This window comes from Pecten maximus, chromosome 7 (assembly GCF_902652985.1).
Source record: "Pecten maximus chromosome 7, xPecMax1.1, whole genome shotgun sequence".
In the NCBI taxonomy this organism is placed as follows: domain Eukaryota; kingdom Metazoa; phylum Mollusca; class Bivalvia; order Pectinida; family Pectinidae; genus Pecten; species Pecten maximus.
In genome coordinates, this window is record NC_047021.1 from 40987478 (window position 1) to 41010804 (window position 23327).

Below are 23327 nucleotides of genomic sequence, written 5' to 3' on the forward strand. Positions count from 1 at the left end.
AAATAGAGTAGTCTAAATGAGTTTCAATAATGTTTCTTGTAAACATATGGTGATCGCCAGATAATTAAGTGGCGGTCGACACAAAAACTATTTTTGCCAAATTTATTGCCGTTTCGCGTTTATCTCTGTATTTTTTCACCTTCAACCAATTTCTTTCTAACTTTATGGAATTATACTTTCTCATTAGCATTTAGATTAGAAAATAATCTTGCTTTTCAATATTTCTTTCCAATGGCTTGTGACGATTTTAGCCAGAAACAGAGTCATCCGACGATGGGAGACAACCCTGTCGTGTTTATATTTTACAAAAGTACTATGAGTTTAATGTTTGTCAAGTAGGTATTTCAGGAGCCAGTCAAATAGCCTTATAGTAGTTTAGTTACTTCTATATCTGTTAAATTGAAATGAGGAAATAAATATTTATTTCTTTGTGTACAAAGGTGATTTCATCAGTGACCTACGTAGGTGTTTTTTTTTCCTCCGAGATGTTTATTTCCCTGGTTATAAATAGATATCACGTAACTAGCTTATATACATGTAGTCTATCAGAAAAGTTTTAAACCTGGAATTTGTTGTACAATATCTGTGTTTCCATGTTTTCAGAAATGGAAAGTCTCGTCATAGACGTAACAGATATAAAAAAAAAAAAATACCCACGCCGCAGACTTTATCTAAATAATAATAATAATAATCGTTAAAAGTCTTTCCTTATTAGATTTCGTTCCCTTTTATGAAAGTGTTGTGGAGCTGTAGGAGTTTTGTCGACAGTTCCACGACTGTTTTCTTTGTGCCTCACTGGATCATCTGTCGATAACAAACACGCGTGTCAGGGGGCACCTGCCGTGGCTATCGAGTACTGCAGCCTGTCAATCAAAACCTGTTGCCCTCGTCAGGGGGCGTGGCTACACCGAACTTTGTTTCACTTTGTTTCAATGTGTTTAATTTATCGTCGCCTACCATGTATAATTAAATAATCCTCTTCTAATCAATTCCTTTTAATCATTAGAATTATTATAACACCCTAAAGTACTTCATGTCAACTTGTTTGAAGAGTCCATCTACACGTAGTTTCTTCGTGTTTAGAAACTGACGCTATGACGTATGTAGTAGGCGTGGTTTGTGATTGGAATTTGAATTGGTGAATTAGCGTTTTCACCTGTGGGTACGGGTGTGGGTCGGTGAAGCGATCACGAAATGGTGCAGCTTCGTACAGTGTGATCCTGACGATTCACAGTGGATTGGAACGGAAAAGATTCGATAATTTGTCGCCTTTTTGCAACTTGTAAATGTGCATAAAAGGGCCAGTGTGTGTATGGTGTCAGCAGTTAGCTTGCGTGTAACACGTGTGTGTGCATGAAGGCATTTATCGACGATATTTTAGTGTTTACCCTTGGAATATTTATTAATTTAGTTGTGTTTACGTTTTGATTGAATTCATTGTGTGTGATGGCGACTTCGGGAGGGGATATTTCCCCAAACGACAGTCCATTTTTCGCCAGGGAGGGCCATGATCCCCACTTTCCCCCGAACATGGTAAGTTTGTACATAGTTAATTTGTCAACAGCCAGTTGTGAAATCGACGATGGTCACATCTGTGTGTTAATTTCAGAGTATAAATATACACACATACTAAAATCATTTATAGATATTTTGATATAGAAACATTTTCATGAACATAACGGTCACCGAATTCGAACATGACATTGTACCCAATCACTGGCTCACCCCAATTTGGTCAGGCCAAAGTTTACTGAATGGTTCATGAAAATCTTGTCTGAATGTTCAAAAATATTCTGTCGTTATTTTCAGAGCCCTCCACTCACTCAACAGATAAACGCTGGACATCCTTGTTCCAACTGTAAAGAGCTCTGTCCTGGGTTTGAACTACATTTTTGGAGGTAAGTCAATCATAAGTTTCTTTTCAGAAAATCCATTCTTCGAGTCCATCTAACTGGTGTGAATGAAATTCTGGTAACATTGATGGAGACTATATCTTTCCTGGAGGAACAATATTCTGAATGTCGAGGCTGTGATATATAAAGAGTATACAAGTGAACACTAGTATATAATTGAGAGAAGTGGAAAAAATCCTCTAATTTTACAACTTTCTTTGCACACCTTTTTGTACAGCAGATACCTCCTAATTACAGAAGTTTATAATTACCCCATAATACAGTCGATTCTCTTTATTAAGCAGGTACCCACTTATTACAGCAGGAAGCCCTTATACAGCAGATTCCAACTTATTACACCAGATTACAGCAAATACTGACTTGTTACAGTAGTTTAATTACCCCTTATAGCAGTACATTTCCCTTAATACAGTGCACAGGTACCCCTTATTTAAGCAGATAATCCATATCACAGCAGACACTGACTTATTACAGCAGGTAGCCCTTATTACAGTGGACATTGACTTATTACAGCAGAAAACCACTTATTACAGCAGGTACTCCATATTACAGCATGCAGATTCCGTCTTATTTCAGCAAGTAATCCATATTACAGCAGGTACCCATTTATTACAGCATATACCGACTTTTTACAGCAGGTAACCCTTATTACAGTGGACATCGACTTATTACAGTGGACATTGACTTATTATAGCAGATATTGACTTATTACAGCAGATATTGACTTATTACAGCATGTACCAACACACAGCAAGTAACCCTTATTACAGCAGACACAGACTAATTACTGAAGATTTTAAACCAATTGACAGCAGATAACCCCTTAATACAGTAGATACCCATTATAACAGGAGATGTTCACTTATATTATGGCTGAAGTTTTAGTGAACATGGAACTAAGGACATGTGACCCATGTACTATGATGCAGCATGCGACCTTGACCCCATTACATTGCTTCTATAAAGCATTATGTTCTTATTTGTAACTTTTGATTGACAAGTCAGAAACTGACTTGGTTAATATTGGTTAAGTTTGCGTAGTTTTATAGAAATGTTTACCTTTCTCACTACCGTTAATTACACCTGTTCAAATCAATAACTGGAGTCGAATTTCTCACCTGTATTTAAATTATGTGTATAAGGTAGAACACTGGAACATTGGGATCATTCCAGATGTGTATAACAGCGTCTGCTCTCAAGTTTGCCCCGCCATTGGACACCGATCCAGGTGTTTGTTTTTCTTTCTCTGTAAAAAGTTTAACAAAACCCTAGAAGTGTAAATTATATGATCATGACTTGTGTGTTTATTTTGATAGCATATCGTCGCTGACATCTATAAATCTCAATTGTTGAATATCTTCACATTTATTAAAATTAGATTGAAGATCGCTTTTAATTGTTTAATATTGATCTGCATGTGTCTGTTTTCTAAATTAACGATTGTGTTTATAAAAAAAATTGAAAGGAAGATCTCTGAGAGGCAGGTAAGCAGAATTCAAATGTTAATGCATTTGATGGCTAACAATTTTGAGATTTTTAAGACCATTTTAATGGCTTTTTACAGCCTCTACTGAAATAGGCCTTATAAGACTACCGTGAGGTGTTTGTATACGGAAATCATTGTAGTTGTTAGATTAATGATTAATTCTCTATCTTCTGTAATTAAACTTTGTGCTGATTAATCAAATGCCCGAGAATCTGTCAAAGCGCCCATGCTGATAACAAACTTATTTGTATTCTGGTCTTAATTAAGTGATGTATATATACCTGTATATAGGTATAATTTTATACAGTAAATTACAGGTATATTCAAATTTGCACACTGCATGGGGTCCTTCTTCAAAGTTTCTATATATTATAATTACCTGGGCCCCTAGGGGACAGGTAACGCTCTTAATATACTACTGCCTGTGAAATAGGTCGTGACCCCATAATGAAGGAAATTCTATTACCATATAATTACTGTACAATGGCTTTAGGCTTTTGGCACTTACAGGTAAATAACCCTTCAGATTTCATCTATGACACTGGTCCACCTGTTGATTATGAACCTCTTAAAGTCACACACAGTATGTCAATCAGTAACAAACTGAGAAATTTCAATGGCCATAGTTCAAATTGATTTCATTTTCTTTAAAGGAAAGTGGCAGATGACCTATTTAAAAGTTTAAATATTGACACAGTAAATTAAACTTATTCTGACAGCCTATAAGTGGAAAGAAAATGTTATATCATGATTTTAAAAGGCTTTTTATAATTTCATGGCAAATAACAAGATTAATGAGTTTCTGCTTTGATTTTACGATTTGGTCAGAATCTGATTTCTAAGTTCTGCTCCCAGGACTATTCAGCAGGTGTTTCTCAGCATTCAAACGGAATTTCAGGAAGCAAATCTTATTTCTTGGGACTAATTAATTCATCCTGCACATAATTTTACTGCTACAAGACATAAATTAATTTCATATTTTCTCACAGTTGGTGGGGGAACATCAAACATTTGGTATGTGAGGAGTCTAATTATCAGAAACAACCTCTAAACGATTGGGTGTCAACACTCTAGAATTTCAACACATCTGTATTCATACACACTTGAGTAAACAATAGTAAAACCCTATTGTCAGCTATTAACATATAGGTAGCTACATATTTTTTTTTCGAACAAAGGATTTTCTCTTCAAAATGATTCTGTTTTTGTAGTTGATTACAGTTTGTTTACTTTTCTTTAGTAGTTGTTGTTGTTGCAGGTTTATAGTACTCTTTTAACCCTTTCAACCCTAAGAAGCTTTAGTGGACTCTGCCATTCGTTCATCATTTGATGTCCAATATGGTCAGTAGGGGTGAAAGGGTTAAGAAAAGAAAACGTTTGTGCTGTGATAACCTGCTAAGCTTGACACACACACACACACACTCTTGTATGTAGCCCCTGGACCCCTGGGAGTTTGGTTGGGATTATATAGGCAGAACCTGTTTTAGCCCAATTGCCAATTAAGGGCCATTCAGATTTGAGATTGCCTACTGGCACATCTTTTATGTAACTCTGATGTCATTTCCTTCCTAATTAGGGTCAAAGGTGAGAGTTGAACCCTATATGTGTGGAAACAGGTTCTGCCTTATAACGAACCATAAAAATAAGTCATTATAATTTTAATACTATTCATATATTCCCGGTATTTGAAATTTATTGTGTAATGTGTTAAAATTGAACACATCGATATCCAGTAATTACTACTTACAAACTAAAACACCTGCAGTACTTGTAAGAAAATTCTATCTAAATAAATTTGAAATATTTTACAATAAATGCAGGCCTACTACAGGGTTGTCTGATTCTTTAAAGCTTTTCTAAAATATTTTTCAATGACCTCTTCACAGGATTGAATAAAAAATTCAATTAATTTTGGGTATTTAGGTATAGGTAAGCTTATGTAGGTCAGTATCTATTTAAAACTTTAATTTAGACATTTATACAAACAAAAAATGAAATTATATCAGGAAAAGTCGATAGAAATATATCTGTCTGCAGGTCTTTCAAGCATCACTATAAAAGCTTGTTGGAACATTCCAAAATGTAATAACATTAAAATCTCTCAACTAGATTTAAAGGCTTACTCCAGAAAGTGGTGTTGTGTGTTGATACAAAGTTACATGTAAATCATGAGATTTGCCAGCTTTAGACGTGTTATATTTTAAAATGAAGCATTTCACCTGGTAATGCCTTAATATTTTTTCACGGGGAAGGATTTGGATGAAATTGTATTGTATAATTCTTTAATATGACATTCATACCACGACTGCAAGTAAAAAGGATATAACTTCTTATTCTTTAAAACCAGTTTGAAAGGTTAAAGTAGCACAGAATCGATCGAGCCATAAAACGATTTCATAGTTTTTAGGTGAGTAATACATACAAAGAAATGAAAAAAACATGATTTAAGATGTGCTACGTGTATATATATACGTACAGTAAAACTTTACTGGAAGATATATATAGGGAGCCTGGTAGAGCGTGTTACATAAAAGTGCAGATCTTGCCAATTCAACTTTCATTAATCATTTTGAAAATTTGTTGGTCAACCATCAAAATGTCTGTTAGACTGGGACATTTAATTTATATCCTGTCAAATTGAGATGTCAACCTGTGAAATAACCACCTGGGGCTATTTTGGTTCCAAGTGTAATTACCAGGTATATATACCATGGCCAGAAGTTCTGTGGTCATTGTGAATTGGCTCGAGGACATAAAATAACTGTTCTATAATTATTGGTAACAGGCCCTGCAACTTCCTGTACATCCTAAGTAACTGTTTACATAAAAGGGTGGCTTTATTTTCCTGATATGTAAATATTTATATGTTATATGTATATATTTATATTATTTTTTTGTACTACTGTGGATGAGGGCAGAGCTAAATAGTGCGAGATCCTGACACTCCCATTTTTTTTTCTGCAATCTTAAAATATGGTTATATAAATGTAAATATACATGTACAGTAATAGAGAACATTTTCGTGGAGTTGTTACCATTTAAACCTATAAAAACGGAAACGTACATTATCTTGAACTGTTGAAGGCTGATGGTAAAAACCAAATATCGGTAATTATCCAATCAGCCAGCCACGAAATCATACAAATATCAGACTTGGAGATTTTGAAGATTATCTCTGCTTGAAATATAATGGATACTGCTGTCAGAAATAGACATTTATACGGGCCCAGCCTCCCTACAGATAAATATCTCTGGTCCTCGGAGTGATATATGTGAAGGTAATTTGAATTAAACGATTGCAATTGTAAGGTATTAATTCGGAAAGTAATGCTTAAGCTTTTGTAATCTAGATGTGCGATTACGGAAGGGATCTTTTCTATGTATTTTTTCGATTTCAGACCAATTAAAAAAATGTCCCCATATCTGTTTTTACTACTACCATCATTCCATGGCGACCATCAATACATGCTAATATAGTTTATGTGGATCTAGAATGTTTAGTTGGAAACAAATGTCATGCAAATTGCTTACCCTTCTTCCTACAAAATAGCTTAGAGATCATTAGAAACGCTTTACTGCCAGGAGGTAGCAGACAGTTTGGAGACAGTAGAAATACGAACTTGCATATATAGAACTTGCATATATATAAAAGGGAAAAAAATTAGCACTACCTTGAAAATCCTGCATGAAAACACTTTTGAACATGTTTGATGGTTATAGAAAGCTATATATATAGGCAAGCTTCAAAATTTGGTCACACACATATATATATATATATATATATATATATGCATGATGAAATGCAGATACATTTCAATTGTATGATGTTTTGAAATTGACTTTATCAATTTTGTTTTCAAAAAACACCAAGTAGATATTGAGTTATAAATGTATGTATGTTCATCTAAACAGTTATTATTAAAGCTCTGAGTATTTGATAATTTTCTCACACAGATTTTGAAGCGTTTATCCGCCATCTTGATATACTTTTCTCGGGATTATGTGTGGTAATACATGAGGATTTAGTGGTAGTAAATCTCCTTTAATATTTCAATCCAATTTCCTACAGCTTAAACGGTTAATGTAAACCTCGAGGAATGCATTAAGAGACATGATTTCACCAGCATTGTTATTTCTTTTGTTAGTACTTTCAATAGATAAACACAAGCTTGCATTGTGTATGATAAATGTAACCCAGAAGCCCCTGTAACAAAATAGAGGGTTTCCGGGTATATATAAATTGATTCTAAATTTAAAGTCAAAAACTTGCCTTGGTTTCATCAACTTTGCTTAACTTAAAATTTTCCATAGGAAAACCTATAACTTCACAGAAAAAATCGTAGTTAATTAACTGTAAAAGGATTTCCTTATTTTCAGAAATTTGATGAATATTTTCTTGCCTTAATGTTGATGTGGATACAAAAAATTGGAAACAAAATATATTTTCTTGTCTTATATCAATATTTTTGAAAAAAGAAAAAAAAAAATATGGAAAAATGATTATTTCATCAAAATTAGAGATGTACAAACGGTCTAGTAATAAAAACAGATCTAATCAATCACAATTCTTTAAAGATTCTATCTAACAAAAGGTGTTTGTAACATTGTCCATGATAGTTATTCATGAAAAGGAAACATCATGTTCGTGCATAAAACGATATAACAGGGTAATTTTTATCAATAAAATGGTAGAAAAGTTTTTATGAGTGTCTGGTGAAACATGTTATCACCACGCAGTGGATATCACTTCTTGTACATGTGTTTGTCGGCTGGTCGTATTTCGTCTCCCCGATACCACAAGGATCAGAAAGATCGCTGTAATATGGTTAGCTATCTCATATAACCTCTTGTTTTAGCTCTATAAGCTTGCAACAGTTCTTTTTGAATATCTCTCTAAATGTTTTTGACAGCAGATAACTAATGAAGCATTCATGCATGTCTGCATGCCAAAGTGCACATGGTTTAAATTTGGTATTTCCATCATGGGATGCTCCAGTAAAGAGCATTATTCATTTTTACGATCACATCTATTGCTATTTCGTCCTGGTCCATCCCAACGGAAAGCGGAAGCCGACTGATGTCATGCATACAAGGCACAATTGATATCAGTGATGTCACTCTCCCCAACTGATAATCAGTCAAGCGTTTGAAGGAATTTAGCAGCCATCTTTTATTAGGCTAAGTCTCAGGGGAGCACCTCATTGGGCTCTTTGCTGTCACAAAGGAAAGTTCTTCAGAATACCATCAATTTGCCAATAAAACAAACGTAGACAGGCATTAAGATCAGAATCATGTGGACTCTTCACCAGATCTAATTAAATCAAAGTGCTAGAGTTTGTTAATCTGGTCCTATGGATGGACGAAACATCATTGGAAGAGTTTCATGAGAGCTGGGCTCTTTAATCAGGAATTTTATCAATTAGTGGTGATGAAAGGGGAGATAAGTCAGCTAATGAATAATTTATGCAGTATATATTGTTGGTATTTAAATTCCGATATGTCATAACAAATAATTATAAAAAGATATGTATTTTGATAGTGATGGAAGTCAATATGCTAAAAACGTTCAGTAGTTTGATATGCCATGAGTATAAGATTCTGTTTATCACATATGTATTTATGACAAAGAATGGCTGACCTAGTGATTTTGCGTTTCTTTTAGACAAGCCTTGTTGAAGACTTTTGAGGCTTGTTATAATATCTGCAGGTCTGTCAAGATTTATGTCTGAAATATTACAATTAAAAATTGATGAACCAGTTTGACCACATAAATGAACAGGCCCCTGATCTTCATATTTCAAAGCTGAGAATTTAAGGAATTAAGAAAACTTTATGACTCGTGTCCTGACCGACTCGAACTCAGATCTACAGCACTTAATTATTACCTAACCAGAAATACCTGTATATGTTATATATATGCATCCCTAACCTGTGGGTTAATTTGCTAAATTGAACCTATAGACAAGCTTACAGGAACTGATTGCCAACGGAAATCTTTTTTATTTATGATAGAATCTTTTACCAGTTTAAGTTATAAAATCGGTACACTGTGTCTAAACGTTATGGATCGTTGTTTTCGTTCCTTATGATTAAATCAATTATTTTGCTCTGGAGTTCGGTCTCTAACAGACGTTTCCATCCTTATGATTCATATCTCCAAACTTTCCCTTCAGTTACGTGTGATTTGTATCATTGCGTGCAAACCGCATACATAAATGAAATTTGAGAGGTTTCTGGGTTTGAGAAAAACATGGCAGAAAATGTATGCTTTTAGAGATGATGCATTAAACATGATTGAGTCTATGACTAGAGTAGGATGTCCCAGAAGACTAAATCTGTCGAAAGGTTAGCACCTTTTCTTGGCACATATCCATGCACATCATTTCTAACTTTACTCTCAAACAAAAATTCCCTTTCTGACTTTACTCTCTAAACCAAAGTATCGAGTATTTTATCTATGAAATAGTTGAGTATTGCCATCAAATTACAATTTAAAACAAAATATAAGTAAAATATGCAGTCATACGCTATAAGGAAATTGATTTAAAAGAAAATTTGTGCACAATTTCAAGTATTGACTGGTATGGACATTATGTAATTGTGCGTATTCTAATATAATTTCTTGTGTTTGTTTTAGGTCACCTGATGAAGTGTCAAATGACCTATTGCAATCACCTTTTGTCTGTTTTTGTGCGTCGTCTGTTGTGCGTCATGATCATCATCTGTCTGACTCTGTAAACATTTTACATTTTTGACTTCTCAAAAAACCTCAAAACAGTTTCGGTGAAATTTTGCAGAAACCTTCCATTGGGTGGGCCAAAAAATGTAAAATTGACAGAAATTTCAGAAATCTTTTACTCAATTAAGACCCAGACATGGCAGATATATAGAATCAAATATACTCTTCATAGTTGGAAGGGTCTATCATGAGGTGCTTTACCAAAATTATGAATTTTACTACCCTGGCGAGCTGACCCAGGGGTCTACATTTCACAAAGGTAGGGGTAAAATTACTTAAGTTTATATAAATCACATTGTTGTGCATCATTTAATTAACTTCCTTTGAAGAATCATCATGCTGGATGACAGTTTGATGGTAGAGTGGCCCTGACTCGGACCCCCTGATGAGCCAATATGGGGCCAAAATTGGTCAAATTTAAATACATGTATATCAGAACCCAGGTTACCTTCAAAGTCTATGAACTTCTTGTTTTTTTCTTTGTGACTTTTTATTAAAATGAGTTTTTAACATAGTGTAGAAGATTGGGAAGCATATATGTATGAGAGACGATGATCAAAACTTTTTTGGGAGGGAATAAATACCCTCATATTGTCTGAGCAGATTTGAATTCCCAGTCAGTTTAGTTACGGTGACTGGAGAGAAAACAGGATAATTTTAGTGAGCAGTTAAACCCGAACACTGGCTTTGTATAACAATCCATTGACGGAATTATTCCGGGAGAATAGTCTCCAAAAACTTTCACTTCAGCCTCGGGGAACAATATAGACTAGGAAATCGGATCGGGTTCCTGTGGGCTGTAATTTGGAAACGGCATGATTGTTACGTAATGATCGAAAAATTACAGCTTTTTTGGCAACCTTTTCAACCCTAAATGGTTCAATGACATTTTTCTGACATTTCATTGTGTGTTTTAAGTTTTTTTTCTTGTTTGATGGAAAGTATGCTGCATATAGGCCTGTTGTTGTGTGTGACTTGTCATTATAAAACGAGCATCAGAGATTGTTGACATTCTCCCGCGTCTGAAGTGGTCCCATTGGGCAGTTCGGCCTCTGCAATGGCTTGTTATTAAAACAGTATTAACAGCACCGATATCAGATAACTTTGTCTGGTAATTCTATGCTGCAGTCTCTGGAATGTGGACATTTTCTTTGAAATTTAAAAAATTCTGATTTCAATGTTAACTTGTGTTCACTATTCTGGAGAAGGGGTTATCATTTTTTGTACATAATTATGTCACAAACTTCACTTATGTCAGATATTTAATATCTTTATCACACAAGCATTATACATACCTGACAAAAAGGGAGAGAGCTCACCTCAAGCTCTGTACTGGTCATTGTCCGGTCAGTTCATTGACCATAATTTTCACAATGACAGGTGTGTTTCTATTAGATGTTCTCTCACTTTAGAGAGAGTCGTGCTGGTCACACAATAGAACTGGTCAGTCAAACGTTTATCCTGGAGGCCATTTTGTTTGATTCTGTTAAATATTTTAGATTTTCAGCGATATTCAACCTCCCTTTGTCCATTAGTCCTTTGACCCTGAAGGCCTTAAAATGGGACACTTGACCTTAACAAGTGTTGACCATCGATGACCAATCGCTGCTTTAAGGTCCCAAACATTTTTCTTGTTTGATTATAATGCATTGCATGGCATTGATGGTGTTTAATTGAGCTTGAATTGAGTTGAGGACAGTCTTTCTAAAGTTAACTGTTTTAAGTATACTATTAATGATTCTGGTTGGATTGTACGTACTATATGACCGGGTTGGGTCGACACTTCAAGTGTATAGAAATTTAAATAGACACTATTTCTAGAATGACATTTCCCTAACTGTTTGTAATAATTATAATTGGACACGGTATTAACTTCTCTTTATCGACTGAAATAATTATCGGCGGTACAAGTCGGTGAATGCTTCTTGATCCCTCAAATATAAAACACGAATTTTTTTAAGGCGGAAAATTTCAATTATAAATAGCCCGTCTATGAAGCTTAAATGAAACCTAATAAGAAGAGTCTGGAGTGTAATTCATGACTATGTGGGGGCTGTGGATCGAGACACGATTAACAATATGGTAATGTTATGGTTGCTTCATGTATGTATTTATGAGTGAAGTATATGTGTAAACATTCGGAAATGTTAGCCAGGTGGCATTCCTGCCGAATATTTGCTCAAACAGATGTTTTAATTTGATATGTCGTAGAATTTTCTCACAAGAAAATATTCAGATTTTTTTTGGTCTTTGTGTGTTATATATTAATATTGCAATAATTCACAACTTATAACGGTTGTTTCATATTTTGTACTGAATATAAAAATGTATTTATTAAAATAATATGTACTTTTAGTGTACATGTCCGCAGCATGAATGTATATGACAGAAATTTGTGTGTTGGTTTTGTCAAAATATACTCTTTACTGGTAATATAAGGTGTAGATTGAATAAATTCTTCTGCTTTGATCAAATCTGTGAGGCTGTCCAGATCCCAAGGTTATTTCACCCCTGAATTTTCAGTCATAAAGTGTCTAAATCTAGAACTTGGAATCCTCTGTATTGGGAGAATGGTGGACTCATCTTTTCTTGAATATTTGACAACAGATAGATGACCCAAGTGATTACAACCTTGTACTCTACTGTTAGAGGTTGTATATGTGTGGCTTGGGCCCCAACATCTCAACATTCCTCACCAAATTCTATCACAAATGTTTTCTCCTTGGGGCTGGTGTCTGTTATCAAGAATACTAGTCGGCATAAAGAGGGTATTACCTTGGTCATCTACAGCAGACATGATGGGAACGATAAGATGGATTCAGCAGGATGCACCTGTTTCTGGGGAGTGGGGGGAGGGCCTCCGAACTAGATAGAACATGTACATCTATATAGTTTATGTATGGTGCTCTCGCACAACTGCCAGCGGTTGGCTGCTGCACAAGGCTCATATCCCAATAGGAAATTCTACACAGAATGAGAGAGAAAAAAAAGAAGAAGAAAATAAACTTATCTGAGATATTGCTCTGACAAAAACACTTTGAAGAAAAACGTGTTTGAAAAAGTTTTACAAATAAAAAAATCTTACACGTGCTGGTGTAATGTTTTTTAAGTCTGAAGGTCAGATGTGAACAGTTAGGGGATCAAAGGTGAATAGTTTGAAGGTCAAAGGTAAACAAAAAATAAAATACATGTATAGCCATTGCTTACTATTTTTAAGGCACATGCATTATTTATGAGAAAAGGTTGAGAATTTGATGTGTAAATAAAAGATGTAACACGGTAACAACAGATGTTTGAATAAGATTCCATGATAAGTAAAATGCAGACATCTTAAAGAAAATGAATGTATAATGTTTATATAATTCATATTGCTATCAAATATAAAATCAGGTTTGTGCAATGCATTAGTTTATATTGAAGCAGATACCATTGTTATGTCTTAAGATATTAAGTTATACAGCAATAAATAAGTCCATGCCTGATAAATAGCCCATACCTGGTAATAAGTCCATTTCTGATACCGTTTCTGATAATAAGCCCAATTGTCTCCTTATTGTCTGGTAGTAAGTTTATTTCTGATAATAAGCCCATGCCTGGTAATAAGTTCATTTCTGATAATAAGCCCATTCCTGGTAATGGGTTCATTTCTGATATTTGAAGCCCATTGTCTGGTAATAAGCCCATGTATGATAATACACCTATTTCTTATAATAAGTCCATGCCTTAAGTAATAAGCCCATGTCTGGTAATAAGCCCATGTATAATGATAAGCCCATGTCTGATAATAACCTCTTGCCTGGTAATAAGCCCATGTCTGATTATAAGCCCATGCCTGGTAATTATATATATAATAAGTCCAATAAATCTGTACGTAAGATACATGTATCGTGGTTATACCGATGGGTATCTATATATGTTAATTAGGAGTCTAATCCCACCCATGTCTATTTTAGTTAACAAAAAGGTATACATGTAGTTATATTTCCTTGATCATGACCTGTAATGAAGTCCACTCATCATTTTGAGACAATTTTTGTTGTTGGCCCCTTGGGCCTTTTACAGGATAAAGACGGGAAACAAACACCATTCAACATTTCAACTGCTTCTTGAGCATGATGTGCAAGAGATTTTGCAGAAATCTGCAGATTGAAATGTTACTGTTTTTTTTTTGTCTCATTTATTTTACTTCTGAAGAAATCGTAATCCTCAACCTATACTACATTCTATATCTTGTGTTAACTTTGAAATCTACCGTACTTCGCCTAGATTCTAGCTATTTCAGCCAGTCAAACATACAAATCAATACGTGGATTTATTTCATTTAAGAATGTTTTTCATTTCTTAAAATAAATCGCAATTTCATTTGTTGACTTGGATAATTGAGAGATGAGCCGGGCTAGGTCATGACCCGTGATTGCAGCATGCTGTTATTGGACTTTACAAGGTTAACATAAACCGTCTTTGTTCTGGAATTTTCAACTGTCATTGTCTTTTTCATAGCAAATATACATGCCATAGAGCAATCATCATGAGAAAGGCAATCTGGGTCCTAACTACGTTTTAATGTATTGACTTTCTAGAAGGATATTGAAAGCTTTTTTGATGACCGAGATCTGAAAATAGAAGAAATGTTTCTGGGAAATTGAATCGAGCTGTATAAGGTTTTGTTAGGTAATATCATGTAATACTCTGCAGTGTGTCGGCTAAATATACATGTATGGTATATATATACATGTATACATACCAGTTTATGGTATATGCATATAAAGATTTGAATTTCCTGTTGTAGTTGTACTGTTATGAATTATATTACATTGATTATACATACATGTACCGATGTATATATATAATATCAGATCGGAATAAGATCTAAATGGAGTGAACGATGTATTGAATTATTTTTTATTAAATATTACTGTCATAGGTCATTGATGTAGATCGGGCTATTCTCTTCCGTATAACAATCCAAGGTGGCAGCCAAAAGTTTTCTTCTTGCATAGTGTTTTATCTGGTATAAGTCCACCCCTGTCTTTCCCCTATTTTCATTACACTTCCCCCTATAGAACATAATGTTACATGTACCGGTGGTTATACCGAGGGGTACATGTTAAGAGTTTCATGCTTGATATACTTAAATACCTTAAGGTTTTTTTTTTGAGTATCCTGAATTGTATATCCTTGTCCCTAATTATAGGGTTAGATTCCTTTGAATCATGTACAGTCCACAAAATGGAAAACCACAAAATCTACAACCAAAACCATCAATTTTGCCCGTTTATATTTTAATTCTATAGCTACTAGTTTGTGTCTTTGAATGTCGAAGATGTCCACCAACTTGCACAACCTATAATACACCTATATTCATATATCTTGCAGATTGAACAGCTTTGTTGAATTCAAGCTTTAAAAATGTATCCCGCTGATTTTAAACCTGAAACTTTAAAGCTCATCCACTAGTTTTAAAATCAGCCATCTTGTATAACGGAGAGATTACTTTTTTGTATATTTTTTATTGGTGGAAATATCAACCTGCCAAGGTATCGTTGAATCTAATGATTTAGATGTATACCTGAATTGGTTTTTATATCTTAAGTCTCAAGTGTTGTGCGGCCATCTACTTACAATCTTTCAACAAAGTTTGTTGTGGTAGCTAGAAATCCCAAACACAGATAAGAACCAAGATGTGTTTTACACCAATTCAGACAAATTTTTCTGAAATAAAAATGTCACTAATCATGCGTAGATCTAGAAGCTTTGAGGTCTCAGGTTCTATATATTTACCGTCGTATGCTCAACATGCCATGCCAAGCTATTTCAGGATATTTATGGAATTATTCCACAGATTTTATTAAAATGTAGATTTTTAATGCTTCAATTTTGGAAGTAAGGGTTGGTTTTAATTAATTATGTCCAAAAATTGAAAACCTGATTCTTTTGATAAAGACATCCCTGATGTTCATTTCTTCTACAAACACATAGTCACATGACAGTCACATGATTGAGTCACATGATAGACAGTTAATGGTTGCACCCTGCAGAGACATGGAAACTTGAACAAAATAAATTAAAAACAAAAACAAAAAAACACAGATACATACTGCGCTGAAATCATCACAGAGAAGCAAAATGAAGGCAAACTCAGCGTATTGGTTTATATTACTGGTAAACTAAAAAGATCGCTACATGCACATATAGATAGTCAAGGCTGGTGGATAATTTTCCAGAATTTTATAGAAAATGGTTGTATATCAGCATTAAGGAAACCAGATTAACTCTTGTGTGTTGATATCTACATACATAGATAGTTCTATCAGACAAAAATTGCTGTAAAATTATTCGCTGTCCTGCAGAATATAGGGACATCAGAGAGTCGTAACTACTATCATTAGTTCAGGGAGACCATATCCCATCATCACTGTCTACCATTTAATCATGGCATAGAGATACCAATATTAAGATTCCTCAGGGAAAAAAAATAAATTCATTTTCATATCTACGCCCAATAGGCCTGATGGCTCTCCCTAGAGCTTAATAGCGGGTATAAAACCGCCCAATGATGATAGTGTTACGAAAAAGCTATATACCTATCCGAGATCATTAATGCATAATATTTACAACCATAGTACCCATCCTTCTCCATTAATTTACAGGCAATTTGATAAAGCTATGAATCAATTTTTTGACACTAATATCATCCATATATCATAGACGAGAAATGTTTTTTGATCAGAAGGTTTGAAGGAGCTAGATTGTGAATACACTGTATGTTTGACATCCTGATAACCGTCAGCAGGGTTTCAGGACAAAAACTGACACGCGGATGTTAATTAATGAATGTCCAATCGTACAGGTAATTTGGTGTGGTAAACGAGAGATATCTGTCGGAATAGCCACTTACATTACGTATCTTAGGATCGTATCAATTTGATACAATGGCAATTTAGATCTGATCCTATGGTAGCTACACCATTTGTATGTACTTGACAAGTTCACTCGGTTCATTAATTAGCTGTCCAGAACGGTCTGTAAAGTTTTGTCAACTTTTTATATTGATTGCGAAGTATTTAAATAAACTTGAGATTTTGGTTGTTTTAGTATATTTTCAAAAACAAAAAATAAATAAATAAATAAAAAAATAAAAAAAAAATAATATGTATATACCTATAACATAGATGTTTTAAATATGGATATATATAGGCTTTAAGCAAATATCTATAAGATTGGGACTTTAATTTGTTAGCATTTTAAATTCAGAAAATGTTAAACTGGATATATTTCACTTGATTTTGCCACCCATATACACTGACCCTTGAGGTAGATAACCTGATACCATATACATATAGTTAATTAAGTACATAACGAATTGAAGTTTAAAACATTTTAAATGTACCTGAAAGACAACATGGGCCTACATTTTGGTTTAATTTTAAAGTCCTGAATCGGTTGTAACAAAAGAGTACGAAATGATCACCATCTTATTCCATGGCACATATATAGCGGAGCTGTCAGAAATTTCCGTCAGTCGTTGTCTAGACTGATACGCTTTAGTCGTCCGTGGATCAACAGTAAATTGATACTATATAGTTTTCATAAGTAGCTCCTCATTGAGGTTAAAATGTTGTATATGCTATCAGATTTAATTCTCTCCTTTGTCCTGGTTTTTAAAAGAATTTGTCCAGGATTCATTGAGCATGAGGTTCAGGATTATTCAGTAGCCTTTAAATGGAATCTTGAAACTCTAGAAATTTAAAAGTTTGACATGGTATAGTTTATACTCATGAGAAATTCAATGTGAAAAAAAATCGAGAAATTCAATTCTCAGACATTGAAGTTAGAAGAATCATAGATCCCTGGATTTAAATCCAAATTATTTTCAATGTCATATTTTTTTTCTCCTGGAAGAAATAGGTAAATCTGTTAATAACGTGTTTAACTTTAGGGATTACCAGTTGTAGGGAGTCTGGTCGTACAGTAGTTTGCACTGGGGCTGGCTGGTTCCCATGGCACCTGGGAAGATGGGTGCAGGTTTTTTGGGTTTTTTTTTGGAGGAGGGGGGAAGGGGGTGGGGATTATCTTGTCTGGTAGACTGGGACCACATGTAGCCCATATGAAGTCAGTAAATACCTGTTTACAAGTTGTCTGTAAAAGATCTACAGTGCCCTGTTTACGAGTTTTCCCCTGTTTACAAGTTCCCTGCTTACGAGTTCCCTGTGTACATTTTATCAAGAATTCCCTGTGTACAAGTGTTTACTGTGTACATGAGCCTGTGTACAAGAGTTCACTGTGTACAAGGTCCCTGTTTATAAGACTTTCCAATTTACTTAAGTTCCCTGTGTACAAGAGTTCCCTATTTACAAGAGTTTCCAGTTTACTAAGTTCCTTCTGTACAAATTAAAAGTTCCCTGTGTGCAAGAGTTCCCTGTGTACAAGAGTTCCCTATTTACAAAAGTTTCAAGTTTACTAAGTTCCTTGTGTACAAATTAAAAGTTCCCTGTGTACAAGAGTTCCCTATTTACAAGAGTTTCCAGTTTACTAAGTTCCTTCTGTACAAATTAAAAGTTCCCTGTGTACAAGAGTTCCCTATTTACAAGAGTTTCCAGTTTACTAAGTTCCTTCTGTACAAATTAAAAGTTCCCTGTGTACAAGAGTTCCCTATTTATGGGTTTCTTGTTTGGCTGTTTTGAGATCTTTGCTTATCGAGATACTTAATACTTTACCTAGCTTTGAGGGACTGTTTTTGTGAACTTTTGACAGGAAGCTTGCATTGTTGAGGAACATTGTCTTAGGAAAACTCTCTCAAGTCCAGGAAGTTGTATGCGTTTGAACATTGATTAAAATTTCGTATCCATATTGTAATAATCCTTCTTTTAAAGATGGTAAGGATGTACGGTCCGGTTCTTCCGGTTCTTCGATTCATTGTGTTGTCTTTACACAGGAAAAAACTCCTTCAGAACAAGATAGAATCTCCATTTCATTGATCGGGAGGAAGATGATGTGGTTTGGGGTGATAGTAAGCTGTTGAAACCAAAGAAACATACAGGTTCTCTAACATCTGAAGTCCAGAGTGAAGCATCCCGAGATTCTATCTTTTACTGATGCTGAGAAAGATGATGGGGAAATCCTCTATGATAGCTATCTTCAGCATCATCAGCCCTGGGGACAGAATCTCTATGGCTTCCTCACTGGAGAACTAATTGATTACAAATGTTGACCACATGAGTTTAAGGGTCCTGAGTACAGATAGATTTCACAAGTATTGACTGGTGTGTGACTGTAGTCAGTATAAGGTTGCTACCAGGCCCCAAGTTTTTTGTGAAGAATTGCCCAGATAAATTCTTATACTAACTTACCTGTTATCTCCGGGATCCCCAATACTTTGAAGAATCAGTTTGACTCCTTATAATAATATAACTAGAGATCAAAATGAAAATGAAAATAAAAACTTTTTTTTTTTTTTTTTTGTAATTCAGATATTCTAGACACTAAATGGTGTGTTAAAACAGTCAACAGCAAAGTTATTAATATCATTTTTAAGTTAAGTATTTTTTATTGTTATTTTATTTAATTAATTAAAGAATGGAAATGATAACATCAGATTAGAAGTGTGAATGTGACAGTGTTTGTACCATGCTTATATATTAAGGCATGCCAGTGTCAGTGATTTCACAAAATATTTAAGTTATTTGAAAAATAAATATATAAAAAAAAATACAAATGTACACAATTTTATCCATGATGGAGTTCTATTCAGACGTTTTTATTTTTCATTCTGAGAAAATCAACTCGGTAATCAACTCAAAAACTTCCAGACATGATCCAATCTCTTTTATTTGTTGACACGAGTTGATATATAATATATATAGGTTGGCAGACAGATTTTTTTACCTGATATGCATAACGTATATACATATTCGCTATCCACAGAACAACACCTGGGTGAATTTGTACCTGTAACACATCGTTAACCTACCTTGAGACGTCCCCCACGGTGTTACCTGGCGTGTTATGTAGCGTTTGTTTACCTACATAAGAAGTCTCGATGTTAGAGGGCTGGAAATCCCCGTTGAAGCACCTATCAGTATGACAACCAAAGCGCTTGTCATGTTTAACTTTGAGAACATTGTAGAGACTTAAAGCTAACCTGAGTGTTTCTCTCTTGACGTATTATAGTTTGTATTGAGCTCACAATGGGGGATTCACAGAAAATGTATATGTAGCTCATACAAATATTTATATCACAACAAATTCTGGTGTTTAATGGCTTTCAGCTGTTTTTACAGATGTGCTATAAAGTGAGATGTTTCAATAAAATGCTTTTCTTTAGTTACTTTGAGCTAATTTTACATGTATTTTTCAGACTTCAGAGGAAGATATTCGGACATAATATGCATAAATTACTGTGAACGACCTTATTTGGTGTCAGGACATTGACCTTATATGGTGTTACCTTTTTGAATGACTAAAAATAGATTATGGGTATGGGGAGGTCATTATGCAAATGAATTGTCCATAAATCCCTGATATGTATTTTCTGCCCAATATACAGGTGTAAGAAAATCTTTATATAATATGCTCAAGGTTAAAGATGGGACATTTTTTTTCTGGCAACTGGTATAGATATTATTGCAATATAGCTTGAAATCTTACTGTCAATGGTCAAGTTGTAACAGATTTAAGGCTCGATCAGTCCCGACTTTGTGGACTTGAGTTTTTTCATTCAGAAAAACCTAAGTTTTTTTTATTAAAGGTTTCTACTTAACTTCAATACTACATCCCTGTGAAAAAAAAAATCGTAGAAATCTGCCCGACACTTCGCTGTAAGTGAGTGTAATACCTGTGATGATAGGCTTACCGTATCGGTCCGTTATCATATTATTTAATCCGTAATCCTGTCGACTCTGTTGGTAAAGGTAGGGCAATGTCGCCAGATACTACCAGTACAGGTAATTCGTGACAGTGATTACAGGTATGTGGATTTGATTAGGGACTTGGAGAGTGTCTAAATAGATGATAAACATTCTAGTTACAAAGCTGAAGGGTGTATCAGGGTTAGCTAAATGGAGATAAAACAACTCTTTAGAAACCAGGGGTTGAGAAGGTCATGGTTCCTGACTAGAAATACTTGAGTCCTGTTAATACTTTTCCTGTTGGACCCACTCAGATATTCAGAGTCATAAACGTTTTGGAATTGATGGTTTTTAGGACTCGCCTGAAAATATCTGTAAAAAATTTACTATGAATGATCATTCATGATTTCATGAATTCCATTTTCTGTTTGGTATTATATTATACAGTGCACGTGTTCTTTTTTAACTAATCAAGAATGTCAGATACTATACTACTACAGTTGAACCTCATCATCCCTGATCATGAGTGAGTTGGGTTATGAAAACACTTTGAGATGTCCCAAGTATTTAAGAGGTATATAAAGATATCTTCCCATCATCAGATGTTGGGCTGTTCAAATTGCTCTTATGTGGTCCATTCATGGCCAGTGTCCTTTGTCAATTCGTAAACAATCCTTGTTACATGTATCACGATTTCTTGAGAAATGTTGGAAGGATTTTTTCCCAATCTTTATACGTAGGTTTCCCTTGGTCTTATGTTATTGTTATGGTCCAGAAAGCAAAATGGCAACCAGGTAGCCATCTTGCATTTTGGTAGTTGTAGGTTGTTATCAATATTTCTTGAGAGATAGAGGAAGAATATTTCTCAAACTTCACATGTAAGTTTTCCTTGGTCAAATTAAAGTGTACAGTTTGTTCATATAGCTTGTCGTTACAGTTTGTCAGATTGTTGGTTCATTTGGTCAGATTGTTGGTATAGCTTGTCGTTACAGTTTGTCATTTTGTCAGTACAGTTTGTCAGTTTGGCTGTACAGTTTGTCAGTTTGGCTGTACAGTTTGTCAGTTTGGCTGTACAGTTTGTCAGTTTGGCTGTACAGTTCATTATATTAAGTCTGATAGAGATGATCATCTGTGGTTTATATAGAACAAGTAATATAACATCAATTGGTGATGGTCATGTGACTGTCTGATAAAGGTCATTGCTTCAAGGCATTCTCAAGGTCATTACACTGAGGTAAGTTTATACACCCACACCCATCACAAACATGTTTCAGCGTTGTCTATTATCAAAGCTTCAGAGAAAAAATATGACTCCAGAAATTAGGTGTAAAAATTTAGCATATCAGTTATTGAAAATATTAAGTATTTTGTTCATAAATATCGTTTATCAGATCCATGCTCTGTCAAACGTTAACTAGACCTTGGTATTTGATTACGTTTATTGCGAATAAATAAGTGCATATTGATTTTCCAAACAAGTGACAGCTAAATCTAGATGTATGCTCATGCCTTGCAGTCTGTAATGTAAATAAAACATGTATATCGCAAGTAAATCATAATTTGTAAATGATATAGAACCTGTCTACCCTTTTGTGGAAATGGAATCTTCCATTTCATTGAAATTGAATTCAGATAACATAATTTGTAGGGGGGATGTTTTTGGTTAGTGTACCGAACTACCACCAAGGAATAAGATGGCATTATCTCTGTGAAGTTTACAATTCCTCCCTCGTAATACCAGCCATTAGTACGTGTCAAATTAGTTTGTTTTCGAGTTTATTGAGTTTTTATCGGAGAGAGGAACTGGCTATAGCAGTAAATGAGAATAATGACCATTGACTTGTAAATAAAAGTACACAAATAGTCAACATGTTGTTATGTCAGGAAGTACCATTATAATGGTCATGTGGGGGTGAGGGGTGGGGAGGTTTAGGTGCGGTAGAAACATTTTCCATGCTGTTCAGTACAGAAAAAAACTAAATTTGTGATGTCCTGTTGATGAATTGTAACTACAAATTTTCTAAATGTTAAGAATATCATCAATCTAGGCTATGAGATTTTTGCATCCTTATTTAAACCATGCAATTTTTACCTTCTTCTTTAGAAATGGGTAAAACTATCAAAAATTTTACAAAAAATTAAAAGGCAAATCCTGTATATTAATTGTCTAAAATGGTTAAAAGTCGACATGAAGCTCGTTATTGTCAAAATGATAATACTTTTGATTTTGTGAATATTGATGAGATGGATGATTTGCATACATGCATATGTATATATACATATAGTTAACGTTGTAGCTTTCAAGATTGCAGATCATTTCATTGAAACTGACTCAGTGTTAC

General features: G+C 34.4%; 1 protein-coding gene across 1 annotated transcript in view; it reads left to right on the forward strand.

Moving 5' to 3' along the window:
• The first annotated feature begins 1126 nt into the window (after positions 1 to 1126).
• Positions 1127 to 23327, forward strand: part of LOC117330855 (prickle-like protein 2) — a 97146-nt gene continuing 74945 nt past the window's right edge. The window contains 2 exon segments of the mRNA XM_033889384.1: positions 1127 to 1533; positions 1810 to 1898. Of these exon segments, the coding sequence (XP_033745275.1) occupies positions 1447 to 1533; positions 1810 to 1898 (176 nt within the window). The 5' untranslated portion in view covers positions 1127 to 1446.